Source organism: Clavelina lepadiformis, chromosome 8, assembly GCF_947623445.1.
Source record: "Clavelina lepadiformis chromosome 8, kaClaLepa1.1, whole genome shotgun sequence".
Taxonomy (NCBI): Eukaryota; Metazoa; Chordata; class Ascidiacea; order Aplousobranchia; family Clavelinidae; genus Clavelina; species Clavelina lepadiformis.
In genome coordinates, this window is record NC_135247.1 from 12501462 (window position 1) to 12516656 (window position 15195).

Below are 15195 nucleotides of genomic sequence, written 5' to 3' on the forward strand. Positions count from 1 at the left end.
GCCAAAGTTGTGTCAAATTAGTTGCTCGGTTTTTAACTTGGATGCATAAAATGCTTCAAAGGTAACGTAAAAGGTCCATTTTGCCAGGTTATTTCATGTTTGTTGTAATTTGAAATCGTTCTACCGCAGATATAGATATTTCGACATTTTAAGGTACCATTGAAATAAGTAACACGGGTGAAGAAAACCAGAAATTTATTATTCATAAATTTCGGATGATGCTTTACAAATTCCTATCAAAAGCACACGCTTTTGTATATACAATATCACAGACCTTTTGTTTAGAACAAAATTTACGTTTAAATTACAATATGTAAACAAGGTTCGTTCAAGACAACTCTAGACTGTAGAGTATACATACAGTATATTAGTTTTATTTACACAAATGTGCACACTTTTGTAATTGCCAAACATAAACTATAAAAACAAGGGCGAATTTTATGTAAATTCATTGAAATAAAGCAATTATAACCACGCACTCAGCTAAACAGCTTATATATATGTAAGCGTTTATGCGACTATAAATTCAATGCACCAGATAAAGATTAACTTTTCGAAATTTTTGGAGTACAGAGTTGACATGCATATTCCATTCATTAAAAAATGTAGGCTAATCTTGGAAATCCGGAATTTCACATGAAAAAATTACAAACTGAAAATAGACAATTAAGAAATAATAAAAACAAATTTTTGCTTTGTAGCTTGCTTCTTTTTCTTATAAGCAGGATTTTAACTTCAAAAAATTGAAGAAAAAGGTATCATATAAAAACGTCAAAGCAATTTTATGTGATCCCCTTGCTCGTTTCTTCATTTCATGTCATATATTAACTCCTCATGTCCAAATAGCCTTCAGTCAGGCTAACACCGCTTGATCGTTTGCTTGTGTTATCTTTTTTTTTCGATGTTATTATTTTGCACTTGGCCTGTAATATTACTATTCAGGTGTTTAATGTGTAACAAAAATGTTTTATGATATATTTATCATAAAGTTTGTCTATCTAAAATTATATACTGTACATAAATTGTAATGGCCATTATCTAAGAAGCATACGTCAAGTTGATTAATACTAAGTTTACGTTTACAAAATTCAAAGCCTTACCGCGTCAGCATTTGGTCGACGTGAAGACAGTTGCTTGCATAACAATAAACATGGTGTAAGAGGACAACATAGGCAGACCTATGTAAGACAAAGGACGATTATATAAATCTAAATTGTATATGAATGTTAAACCAATTGTTATCAATATATAACGATATGCTAGTGGTCTAGAGTCTAGAGTCTAGACTCTAGACCATACGTGTCAAACTCCCGGCCCGCTTTACATTAAAACTTGGCCCGCAATGCTATTTTATACATAGAACTATTTCCGGCCCGCGAGATCATTGTATCGTATAACTTACCTTTTTCAAGCAAGAAACAAGATTATAACAAATCGCAAAATACAGCAGCACCTCAGTTGCCCCACCATACGACAGAATAAATCGATTTATTCTAACGGTTTTAATCTGGGCTGCTTTTTTCTTTATTGTTTGTTAATTCTTTAATGCTTTTGCAAGGACAAAAATGAAACATAATGCTGTAAGAGAAGAATAATCAAAAATAGCCCAATCAAAAATCGTCAAAAACATCAAAAATTTGGTGTTGTTTCGCTGCCTGTTCCAACTCATGTTTCGTGTCACCAAACGTTCAATCAAGTTTTATCCTTACGGCCCGCGGCGTTAAATAAATTTTGAGTTTTGGCATAACTATTTTCAAAGCAAATCATTTTCACAGTACACCTGAAGAAGCAAGCTTATGCTTGCGAAAGCTCGTGTCGAAAAATATAAAGTTAATCTTAAGAGTGCCAAACTAGGCTATATCCTGTTTCTTACTTAACTTTAAAATTTGGTTAAAACGGTTCAGACAACATCATCATATCAATAGTTTGCGACGCAGGGACCACCCACTAGTGATACTATCCTCTTCGTACGAACACGAATATTTGTTATAGATCATTTTGTTCTGCTCTGGCCTTCGGTATACATAAAATTTAGGAATATATTACGTCACTTTGCCAAAATCTTCATAAAAAGTTAAGAGTAGTCAGGACCAGCGCGTATATTGGCTTGCAAACTCAATCGTTTGGGGAAAATTTTAGAGGAAAAGGGTTGTGTGGTTGAGAAAACGGTACAGTGCTGTGACAATAATGGCGTTTCCAAATTTATTTTACAATGAGGAAAGAACGTACAAAGTTAAGGAAAGTGAAGATATTTAAGAAAAAACTAAGTGAACAAACACTACTGAACGAATTTCGTATTGGAAAGCCCGAAATACACGAAGTGTGCAAAGAAGAAATGCAGCGAGTTGAGAGTAGGGAAGTAGAATTATTTGGCCCCAGCTTTCAGACTAATAGGCTAAACAGCGAAAAGGAAAACAAATTATTCAATAGTTCGTCTGATGTTATTACCAGAGCCGATGTCAAAGATTTGTCGTAATCATATTGCTATTAAAATAAGAAAGGCATAACTTTCAAAATGGATAAAGAAACAAAAAATGTTATTTTCAACCAATCATCTTCTTTTTCGTGTTATACCACACCTAAAATATTTACAGACTTCCGTACTGCACCTTGATTACATGATTTTTTTAATAAGCATATAACATTTTTAGATCAGGCTAGGTTACGCGTAAAGCGAGGGGCAAGTCCAAAAACGAGTTGACCTTATATGAAAGAATACTTTTAACTGAAGACTCTGGTAAAATGTTTTTCAAAAGTAGTACGTGATTAGGTACAGTAGTTATCGGCAAGAGAAAATGGCAAAAAGTCTCAGTTTTTGGCCTTGATTGGTGACGTAGATGAAGGCTCTAATTGTTATGTCATAGATTAATGAAGTTGCTTGACAACATGCTGCTCCTGTTGCTTTTATTGCGCGGTAGCCGACTAAAATCAGAAATATAGATCATAGGAGTTTAGCCTATGTCAAATTAGGCGTTATGAGAAGATTTTAGCAACGTTAAGCATTGAATAAATTATTCAATTGTTTTTAACATAAAACATCCGGTATTCTTTGGACCGCACAGGCTAACGGTAGTGTACTGGTTGCCGTGTTTGGACTAAAGGCTTTCACCTATCAAGCTATTGGCAGTTAGAGCAATTTATACAGCTGTAACAGGTACATACGTGATGCACGGTAGGTATAGCTAAATTTATAAATTGGCAAATGTTATCTGCGATTACGTATGACATCACAAGAGCCTTCATCAACGTCACATTTAAGGCCAGTTTTGCGATTTTCTTTAGCTTGTAACTACCTAACTAAGAATTATTTTTCAAAATTATTTTACCAGTATATTCATGGAGTAGTGGTCTTTCATAGAAGATCAACTTGTTTTTGGACTTGCCACTCACTTTAAGCAGTCTGCAGTTAGGCTGAAGTTATGCTTATCGCAAGCTTAACCTAACAAGCTCAATATATCAAATGTATAAAAAAGGTGGGATGTATAGGATAAAGAACGTAAAAGAGCATAACCCTAGATCCTCCTTGAGAATGTCACTAATTGTTTCAGGTCTACAGCATGCTGAACTTTGTACATGGACGGTAGCAGAATTTATTTGTGTGCGTGTGAATAAACATGACTGGCTATTATGTTAAGCATATTTTGATGTTTTACGAAAAATTAAACTCGGTATGTTTATAAACGCTATGTTTAAAAAAGATGTAGTCCGTTTAAAGAATCCGAGTTTGAAAATTCATTAATTAGGCTACGATGCAACAGGTGGTTAAAAAATTTGTATTGCTTTTGAAATCTGGATTGAAATCTTATAAACCCTTGTTTCATTATGAAAGGATTTCCATGCCCTTCCTAAATTATACAACAGTGTTCCCGGTAAGTGGGCAAGTATGTTGAACATAACGACAATAACATAAAATTACCTTCATATTCCCTAAACAAGACGATTGATTTGTCTGCGATGGAGCTTTCTTCAAAGGATGGTAATCAATCAGCACCTCTTTGGCAATACAACCAACTTCTTTAGCATCTTTAGTTCGTTCCAAATGCATTGCCCCTTCTGTGCAACCTCTATCACCCCAGGACACCTAATAATTAGGCAATATGATTGTTTCAGATCACATAAAGTGCATTCTCGTATCTATATATCCTACATAAATACATAAGTAGTCAACAACTGCTTAAATGGTTTACCTTCATGGGATGCATTCCTCCAGCACCTCTTCCCCCATAAAATGAAGCATCGACTGTTGGCCATTGTTGAAATTCATTTATTTGCTAAATTTATAATGAAAATATCAGAAAGTATTCTTATAGTACTTATTTGCGGTAAAACAACTGAGTCATTTGTCAGCAACGGGTGAATACAGCAAACTTTATTTTATATGGTATATAAACATTATGATGAAGTGAAGATCATAAACTTGCGTTATGTCAGAAAAATGTCATAAACTGTTGCATAGGGAATTCGTTGCGGTCTAATAGTGCAACTCCGTCTGCAATTGTTGGTACCCAGCGGAAAATAGAATTTCCCGTTAGGTAATTATAAAGAATACATTATTGAGTTAGTAATTTCGCCTTAGAAAAAAGGTTTGGCGCAAAACGATACCACTACACACAATAAACCCCCTGTTGTTCATTGGATCAATGTGACGCATACGAAATAGGGGGCCAGAATACAACATAGTGTGACGTCTGTACCAGGCTGACCTCAGACGTGATGTAAGCTATACACGAGTTTGACTCACCGAAGGAGGCGGCGGAAGTGGCGGAGGCATTGGTCGCGACGGTGCTGGTCTCTGCTCTGAATCTACAGCCTGGAGGAAAATGTAATCAATTTTCAAACATATCCCGAAAAACACCATGCCTGAACCTGGTAATATGTGAGGACAGCAACCAAATTTGCCAACATTCATCGGTGTAAACGGCCATGTGTCCTAATGCTTTACTTGTAACATTTTACGAACCGATCGGTTTCCTGTGCTGCCAATATCCAATCACTTCATACTGCAATTGCATTAGCAATCAAAATCTGTAATTGGTCAGTTAAGCTAACTGCGGCTGAAAGCAAGCCAGTGTGGATGGAGGCGGGCCATTTGGCTCAGAACTACTACTTTCGACGGGGCTTATCTATTCGTAAATTAGGTTACATTCATTATCACGCCTCCATAAAGGAAGCATAACAGGTACCAATAACACAAAGTTAAGATGTCTTGTACAAGAAATACGGATTTTTTGTGTTTTTATTGATTATTTTCCAACAACGCCGTGCTTTTGCTTAGCATCTGTTTGACCAGCGTGGGCGAAATGGGGCCTGTAAAGTTGTGTTCTGGTTTAGCCTATACATATATACTCATTTTGCAGTGTTTAAAGGACTCAATATTTAACATTTAAGTGGGGAAAGTGTGGCTACATAACGTGTTTGATGTTACATTTATGTAATGTCAATATAAAATGAAACTAAAAACTAACACTCTTGTTTTATCGAATGTTTTTATTTACATCACGTTATTGATGTCAAATGTTAGAAAAGCATTCTTATAACAAACTATTCTGAAAAATTTACATTAAATCATACATATAGCCAAAGAAGTTTAGTCTTCAATGAGGAAACGTATGAATTTTCGAGTTTTTCTGTGATTTTAAATTGCAACGGAATAAATGCTTTGTGAATAAAATCTATAGCCATTAGCAAGTTGACAGTGGTGGCAACTGGCCGTTTATGGATCACGAATTACGAGATATTTGGGAATTACGAGCTTACCTAATGTTTGAAGAGGCCGAAATTAACTTCCAGGCCCGGGCCCACACTGTGCTAAACGTGGTCAAAATATGCAACTACTATATGAGTAGCCCTACATGTAAAATAATGGCGTTATATACAAGCACGAAATGCGCAATTAGTCCTTAAAGCCAAATTTCAGAACAGACCAATGCGTTGGTCCAAATCAAATTCGTACTATTATACACTGACTCATTGTATTGTATTACACATTGTAGGAATCGTAGGGATTTTTTCTACATATACAGTATTACCAGCATGTTCTGCTGGCTTAGTTTAAAAACTAATTTTAAAGCGAATACCAGTATCCGAATATAAAATGTCGTAACGCAATAGCCACGTAGAACTAAACATAAATATCTAACCCTTGCCCAGAAATAACGAAATTAACTTACAGTTTTGCAACATATAACATTCCAGAACCACCAGAGCACTGCCAACAAAACTCCTGCCGTAACTAACATTATAGTCCATAGAACTCCCTGGTTGTGCTCCTGTAAAATTGTTAATTTAATGTTATTGATTTATAGCAGTTGCACGTGCACATATAAGACAATTTTGGTCTCGTACTGTATTTATTCGATTGTAAGCCGCGGCGTATAAACATAATCATTTGTGCGGTTTACATTCAACGACGGCTTACAATTTCTTATCAAACAAACATTTTATTTGCTGCTATTTTTTTAATTGGCTGCAGTTCTTTGACAAACTCTTATTAGCCCGTCCCTTGGGTAAAACGAGAATTTTCCTCGGCGGCTAGCACTTTCACTATGGGTAAAAGCAGAACTCTTGTTTTGCAATCGCTGCTGTTATAGCACGAATTGTTCTGAGAGGACTTAGTACTTAGACTTTAGGTGTCAGGTACCGGTATTTTAATTTCAGCACAATTACCACACATGCTGCGCGGCTTACATTAATTTTTTAGTAGTATGAGATGCGCTTTACAATCGAGGGCGGCTTACAAACAAGATCGGTTTACAAACAAATCAATACGGTAATCAAGTTCTTACGCAAACTTCCACTTTGATTGTCACATTGCTGGATATAAAACTGATCCCTCCATTCAAGCTCACTTGTAATGTCACCTCATTACCATGGAACAAGTTAAAATCTTTGGGAGGTGGACAGGTAAGTCGATTCGATGCAAATGACGATGGGTTCACCACTAAATTTCAAAGGAAACGTTCTTTATACTGTCGGGGTACACTTAAAAGTGAGGGGCATGTCCAAAAACAAGTTGGCATTATCAAAGAATAACTGCCTGAAGTATATTGGAGAAAAGATTTATAAAAATATGTAGTGGCTACTGATCAACCAGTTATTGCCATAATTGTATGGCAGATTTGGCTTCCTATTATAACGGGGTGGAGGCTATTATGATGTCATCATGTCAAAACTGTATGATTGTCTGGTAGTAGTTGGGTAGCTAACGCGTTTGGGTGAAATCAATAAGTAGGTGACTAGTAGCGGATAATGATTATTTTCAGCATAGGAATGTCACAGATGGCAGTACATGAACTAGTAAAGCATTCTTGCTTTTAAGGCAGTAACTTGTATCGGACTAGGCTAGCTTCAACAGTCAAGACGGCCATTCGGTTAGCATCTACATTCACTAGTAAGAATACACAAACAGTAAGCTAACTTGTGCTTAAAATATTCCTGGAACGGTACACACTAAAGTACACTTTCTTATACCTACTATTTTTTGGCCACAAGAAGCATTGTAATTAGACTTGATCTAAATCCCCATGTCATGGCCATTGTTTTTATATCGTCACGTATAATGGCCTCTTTCATATTTACGCGGTGAGTTAGCGTTTTTGATCATTTATTTTTGGCAATAGAGTAACTGCTTAACCACTAGATATTGGTGAAAATCCGCTCTACTAACTGACAACTAGTCTTTGATTTAAGGTCGACTTGGTTTTGGACTTGCTCTTTACTTTAACAAAATCGACAAAACACTGAAAACCTAAGGTTGCTATAAACGTAAGTAAGAGTTAAATCACATCTCGTAAAAATAAAACTAAATGCCGCAGAAATAAGAGCAAATGTGAAATCCGTTGATTGTTTGAATCAATTTTGTACAGATTCTTAGCTGTACACATCAATTCTGTACACATTTTTTAATCCTTTTGGTCATATTCCTTCCTTCAGCTTTAGGATGGTACGCAGGTGTCCAGTAAAATCGTTATAGTAATATAGTTCACTTATAAGGCTATAAGGAAACTATAAAGATTTACACACAATGGTACTATAAAGTAAACAGAGCTCGCCTGTCACTTGATAATAACGAAAGAGATTCGGCCCACTCAAACCTCGATAGTTTTAATTAATTATAATCAATGTACTGTATATAGTTATACTATATAGCGTATCGAGAAAATACACTAATAAGCGGCGTATACTATGCGTTTGTGATGCCTTCATAAAGTGGCAGCGACAAGCGAGACGCTACAGCTTAATACTCACAAAAGTTGGTTCGTTCATTGATGTAATAGTTGCATTTTACTAGCTGAGGAATACCCGTTTTGTTGAAGCCTTTGCCGCTTATTACTAATTCAAATGTAGCTGTATACAAAAAGTCCAAATTTTTAGTCAAAAGCAGCATAGTAAGAGAGATAACGGAAATGCAAAAATAAAAATTTTCAGTTAGTCTCACAATTGGAGCACACGAAATCTGGTGTTGCAGATACAATTTCGACGCAAGATCCATCGATTACTCTTGCGACAATCGCGTTTAAGTCATGAAAGCTTGCTGCCTAAAATAGTCCAAAGCGTTGTATTAAACAGCAGAATGATTGCAATAGCTTGTAGACGTCCAACGTTTGTGCATTTTTAGAAAATGTAATATAATTTATAGTAACGTGTTTTACCGCTATAGTATTATAACCTTAACCTTGAATATATTATAACCTTGAACATAAAGTGTTTTGATCCACCAACAATCTCCAACAGCTGACTGGGATTAAAATCTCCCACACCGACTGCCAGGATTGTAGCTCCAAACTTTCGGGCTTTGTTTGCCTAAAACAAAGACATTGTTTTGTTACGCTTGGATGGTTTTGGTTTCTATTTTATTACAATTAATTGTTACACATGAGGAGCATTTGTTTGCTACCAGCGTACGTTTGTCCTATTTTTAAAAGCAGAATGTGTTGCCGATCTGTGCAAGAATTATGCCACTTCATAGTTTAAATGACTTTGTTATGGAAATACGTAATTTAAACAATTTCCGTAACAAGTATAAGATAAACTGCTCCAAGACCAATTGGCAATTACCCTAAACCATGGCAATTAAATGGATAAGCGTTACTGGGCATGGTTCAGTACTTGGTCACAACAGCACACTAATGTTATGTTTCATAGCTTTAACTTTAAGAAAATCTGAAGGTCAAACAGGTACAGTTGTATACATTCTGCTCTATTCGTATATGAGGGGGTATCGAATTGATAAATTATAAACAGTCATTAAAAATGCAATTTACAGAAGCATTTCGTAACGTATGGAAACACTGGGAATGCCAAAGCAAGGTGATATTAATATAGTAGAGTTGTCAACTTGCAAATGTCCGGTCATGGTAGGACAAAGTTGTTGTCCATTGTCCAATCATTTTTTAGGTTGTAAATTTCATTATTACTGTAGATAACAGAATCCAATGTGCTTTGTTTACTGTAAATGAGACCGTTTATTTTTCCACTAAAGTCACTTTACTGCTTTTTCGCAAGACTGAAGGTATGTCTCATTTTCAGAAAATAATAAAGCAAGATACCAGACATATTTCAGAAAATAGTCAATTCAAAAACACGACTCTAGTTTTAATTCACTGTGTACAGGTACCATTCTACAGTGATTCATTTTTTCCCCCTTTTAAAGTAAAATGTCTTAATAAACAAAATAGCTAACGATCTCACTACAAGGTTTAACAGAGTTTAAATCAAATGCAATTACATCACAAGAATTGAAGTTTCTATACGAAAAGTCACATTTGAAGAAACGCGAAAACAAACATTTGTGATTCACTGTAAACCGGTCTCCCTATTTCCATTTGGCATACCGTGAGAAGTATATGGAAAGAGTTACCTGCTTGCAGAAATATTTATAAAATAAATATATAGAAAGGATCACTATATACCTCATAAACTGCTTTGACTTTTGCGGTGTATTCAAGTATTCCATCTGTAAGGACAATGACTACACTGGCGCGTTTTTGACCGTAGTTTTCTATCTGGTGATTAACTTTCTCTATACCCAGACCAAGCCTTGTCATTCCATCCGGAATGGCACGACGAAGCACTTGCAACTTTGAGTCAACAATGGCTCTAAAAAAATAAAAATAACAAAAATGAAAGTCTAGTTTCTCTGAACATGATCTTAACAGTAAAAATAACAACTATATACTCGAGAGAATACCCTTTTACAAAAGAGACTCTGTAAAAAATGTAAATTTTGGTTGATGAGTCCTGAACTAAAGGCAAAAAAATCTTAGCAGTTATGTAGTAGGCTATAGTTAATTCTTGATAACTGGTTGGGATTACTCTGCAGTTTAGCAATAAAAACTAATTAAGAATTCGACGATTGACCCATTATTTAAAATCGTTTAAATTAAGCATTTTCAACATTACCTAATGCAGTTAATTCTACTGTATATCCAAAATGTTTGCAACAAATAGATAACGAAGTAAGTTATCTTGGTGTTATTGTGTAGTATAAGCATTCGAAAATTAAAACATGATTTGGAAGCATGTCAAATGCCAGTGTCGTAAATTCATTTGAAACTTTTTGTCAAAACTGGTGTGCTGATATTTATTTACCTGTCGTTTGTTAAGGACATGACCACTGTAGCACGAGTATTAAAAGTAATGAAAGACAATCGAAGTAGAGGACTTGTAAATTTGTCAATCAATTCCTTCACAAAAGACACCGTTTCCTCTTTGAAATGATTACGCCTGCCATTCATTAGACTAGAAGATCTACAATTTTAATTGAAGTTTTTGTAGAAAATAAAGTAAACTACTAAGCTGATTATTAACTTAAGCTCCTTTCTGTTATTCTTTTTTAATATACTTACAAATCTAGCACAAAATAAACGTCGAATTCTCCATTACAGCTTGACGCGGGTTGTGAAACTGGCGTGGAATGGCTGAACGCTGTTACACAACAACTTATAACAAGGATTGACAGCAATGTTGCTTCAACATTCATTTTCGAGTTAGTTCATTCTGTAACTACTGTGAAAATGCAGTATACAGGGTTGAAAAAAGCAAACTCGTTTTTAAAAAGTATTACTTTCTTGGTTTACTACACAAACTTGCTCAGCTGTTTGGCTTTGGAATGAAACTATGCATGCAGCATGGTGATCCTAAAATTTGCTTTCTTCGTTCACAATTTCGGAAATAACTAGTTGGCTACTAGTGCTCACACTTTACATTTTCCCTTTACTTTCAAAGTCAAGCATGTTGTTGTTTTTACGATCTGATTGGAGTATCATGCGATCACAGCTTTAAACCCTTTCCGGCTTGCAAAAGTTTACTTCAAGCAAGTTAAAAAAACTTTTTTGTGATGCGAAACGTTTGGCTCGACTCGATTTTCACAAACATGCGCCTGAGCTTTGTATTTGTTGTCCCATTCCCGAAGGAAACCTATACCTAGTACATGTTTCCGGTCAACGTAGCTATACACACTGCTCCCCAAAAGCACAGAGAACTATGTTGGCACTTGAGCTGATTTCATAGCATTATTAGCATACAGGCCCATAGGTGGCCAGTACCGCGGTGCTATAGTACCGAATTACTGTGCCGCAGTACTTTTTAGTACCGATATCGGTACGGTTGTTACTTATGAAAAAAAGTACCCAATCTCTGTACCGAATTACTTTTTTCAAGAAATTTCAGTCGGTTCCGTTACTCTGTACTTTTCACTTGATAATTGCAAAATTTTAACAAGTATGTTTTCAAAAATACATTTCAATTAATCTACTTAATTAAAGTAATGCTAATTCTAGCAACTGTTGATCTTTTTAATTGAGAAATGTCAAGTAAAATTGCAAACGATTGACGTCACATGTGTTTTGACCTGGAGTAACCTTTCTTGGGGCATAATGAAGGCAAACATTGCATTTGCAGCAGCATCTTTTACACAATAAGTACCAGTACCGAGTACAACGTACCAAACTACTTTTTTAAAATAGTATCGAATACCGGAACCGTTGGTACATTTTTTGCCAAGTACCGGTACCGTTACCGATGCCACTTTCAAAGTATCTACTTCCCACCTCTTTTATCGGCGTGTTATGCAGATTCTATTTGATATATTAAAAGCATCCAACAAGACAAATTTACAATGACTAGCTCTTCAAAGTCACTAACTCTCTTTGACTTATATAGTAACGATGTTGTGGTATACTATTTAATGACTACTTTCCAAGACAGAATATTAGACCATAAAAAATCAAACTTGAGTAACAGCTAATGCTGTCAAAAAAAATCATCTTAAGAAGCAATTCGGCATTAACGAGACAATACGAAATATTTTATATTAAATAGTATTGTTGAAATTTAATTATTGTATTATGTATATAGTAAAATTCGATTGCATAAAGGATTTTACAATTAGAATGAATATGATTACATAACGACTTTTCAAAATTAAGCGTAACAAGTAATGCGCACTTTCTTCTCCACCTTTATTGAACAATATATATGTGAGCCGCGATACATTAGCTTGACGGATACAGGAAGCTTTTCGTCAATCATGCTGCATAAAAATAGTCAGTTTTTTCATTAAACAATCCAATGTTGGAAACTAAGCGCCCAGCATATGACGTGAAGACGCGCCTTTTTAGCGAAGTCGTTTTCTTGGAATTTCAATACCGCAAAAATGACGTGTTTTTGACACCTTCTTTTTGGACTATAACAATCTTTTAGCCAAAACTTTTTAAACAGTAGCTCGTTTTGTGGTAAAATATGCAAGTTTTGACAAATTTATGTGTAACACTTTGCTTTACTGATCAACTATTAAAATAACTTTGTTAAGGAGAAGTATATTTCATTCAGTTATTTTGCCGAACCCATGTATAGTGTAGGCCTATATGGATTTAATAAAACTAGCAGTTTGCTAAATGAGACCAAGCAAAAAAGCTCTGATTTGTAAAAGGTAATTTTTTAAATTTTATAAGTTGAAATAAGTTAACGTGTTCGAAAACTTGTGATTCGTAAAACATTACTTTTGTAAAGTGATAATTTGAAAATTTTCATTTCTGAAAACTGACGATTTGTAAAAAAGCAATCTACGTAAGTAATAATTTGTAATCGGGCAACTTGTTGAAAAAGAGATGATTTGCAACATGTCGTTATTCAGAAGTTATTCTTCAGAAAATGAGATTTATGAAAGTAATTCAAAATTTTTAATTAGAAATTTGCAACATCCTTCTACGTAGTTAATAGACCTTTTGCACAATCCGTTGTGCGCATGCGCGTAAATTGTCAGAAAAAATTTGAAAGTTTGGTGACAAAAGAGCTTCTGGTCTTAGAAATGCATGTGATTTTTTTTCAGCCACTGTTTTTGTAATTTTTCGACAGAAAATATAGATTACGACTTATACATGTATTCCGACAAACGTCGGACGAGTCCTGAGTCGTAAACCATTCAAAAGTCAGGCTGTAGTCTATTAGAAGAGTAGGCCTGCAGCCTATAAGCCTGGAACAAACAAATAAACTATGTAATTATTTTGCCATGCTATGGGGCCAGGTTAAAAGTTGGTGAACGAAGATAACCTAGTTAAATTTAGATACAAGAAAGTTAAATTCAGATATTTAAAACTTGATATTAGTTCAAAATGGTACGGTATAACGTAGATATACCGCACTACTACATGTAGACGGTGATATAGAGTAGACCATGTTTCCATAAGTTAGAATGTTTTCGGCAAAAGTTTTGTGTATAGTATCTATCCAAAATATAAAAAAACTTCGAAAATTTACTGTTTCTCAACACAGAAAAAGTCAACAAAAATGAAGTCTGTATGGTAAAAGATAGGCGAAACAAAAGATTGTCATAAATAATTTTGTACTTAAAACCTTTCATAAAATTGTGATACTTTCAATATCTTATTTATAAAATGGTATTGCGCTGGTTAGGTGATTGCAAATGGAGTTAAATGTAATGATTTGAAACCAATGCATTGTTAAAGCTTGAGTTGCATTGCGACAAACCATGTTTCAAGAATCGTGATTGAAAATATCGATGTTGCAAAGTTGTAACTCAATATCAACAGCCAATCAGTGATAAGCAAAAAATTTGTGTAGTGCGTTCCGAGTTATTACTGGAGATTTCAGACCCAGAATCTCAACATAGCCATAGTTATAGTGCCTACAAGATGTATAATGTTGTTTCTTAAGGAGGCGTATGGGTCAAAAAATAAGATTTCTCTGATTTCGTTAGACTCTTAAGTATAGGGTTTTAAAAAGCCTGTTTAGACCAATCAGAGGGCAGCACGGTTGGTGTTGTTTTCTAGCTTGGGAATTCCCCTAGCAGGGTAGGGGTGTTTCAAATTTCCAGGTGGCGTGTAAAATGCAAATAAATGTTTGCATACAAAATAGGAAAATGTATATTATTAGGCCAAAAATATTACTTTTAAGGCCTACTTCCTGAGAGCTAGAGATATGTCAACTATGTCATATTCCAGTATATGCGGTAGTTTCAGGCATGCCTAGTTTGCGTGCAAAATTTCGCTGAACCCGATGACGCTGCTTTCGAGTAATGGCATTTTTTTGTAATTTTACTGCATTAAGAAATAAGCTAAGAAATTGACCCTGTTTTCAAACACATATGCCTCCTTAAAGGTTTAGGCTAAGTTCCAAACATTCCAATATCTTTTACTTCAAGTTATTTGCGGTTCAAATAAAATAAAATATGTTAAACATGACATGATAGATTTTAATTCTTTGCGAATGATATTTTTTATGAACTCCTTTTCGTTTTTTTCTCCTACCTGTTCAATGGTTCAGGTTCGGTTTGAGTTCAGACAAATTTCATATATTGGGTTCTGGTTTAGTTCCGCCGTTCGACACCTTGATTGTTAATCACGACTTTGGAAAAATATTTTGTTATTTAAAATCATCACTTTCAGGGGCAACCGCAAAATATTTTCAAATGGTACGCACTAAATTGTTTTGATACAGGTAACGTGTTGTGCTCTACAAGATAAACCTTGCGGGCAGGAGCGTCGAAGTTTTTTGAATGCTTAGTCTGGAATTACCGCGTTGAAAAACAGCCTCTAGAATGCGTGGAGAGCAAGAAATTTGCTATTTTACGGCTCAAAAAACTCTTTAAAAAACCTCGAAATGAAATATATTCTGATATTCATAGGAACAGCAGCTGGCAATTTAAGGCGTTGTAAAATATGTGTATATGAAATA

At 35.0% G+C, this 15195-nt stretch overlaps 1 protein-coding gene across 1 annotated transcript; it reads right to left on the reverse strand.

Moving 5' to 3' along the window:
- Positions 1-347: 347 nt before the first annotated feature.
- Positions 348-11214, reverse strand: LOC143468626 (anthrax toxin receptor 2-like). Its single transcript, XM_076965954.1, has 13 exons — positions 10848-11214; positions 10591-10749; positions 9912-10098; positions 8692-8802; positions 8438-8537; positions 8248-8346; positions 6786-6940; positions 6171-6269; positions 4742-4810; positions 4188-4271; positions 3917-4081; positions 1101-1178; positions 348-923 (listed from the first exon to the last, which is right to left on the reverse strand). Exons 1-13 carry the CDS (start codon positions 10979-10981, stop codon positions 825-827), a joined length of 1539 nt encoding a protein of 512 aa, XP_076822069.1. The 5' UTR covers positions 10982-11214; the 3' UTR covers positions 348-824.
- Between the last annotated feature and the right edge of the window lie 3981 nt (positions 11215-15195).

Coding starts and splice junctions, on each gene's coding strand:
- LOC143468626 (XM_076965954.1), bottom strand. CDS start 10,981: ATGAATGTTGAAGCAACATTGCTGTCAATCCTTGTTATAAGTTGTTGT. Junction 8,803..9,911: donor AAGTCAAAGCAGTTTATGAG/GTATATAGTGAT, acceptor TCTTTGTTTTAG/GCAAACAAAGCCCGAAAGTT. Junction 8,347..8,437: donor AGATTTCGTGTGCTCCAATT/GTGAGACTAACT, acceptor TTTTGTATACAG/CTACATTTGAATTAGTAATA.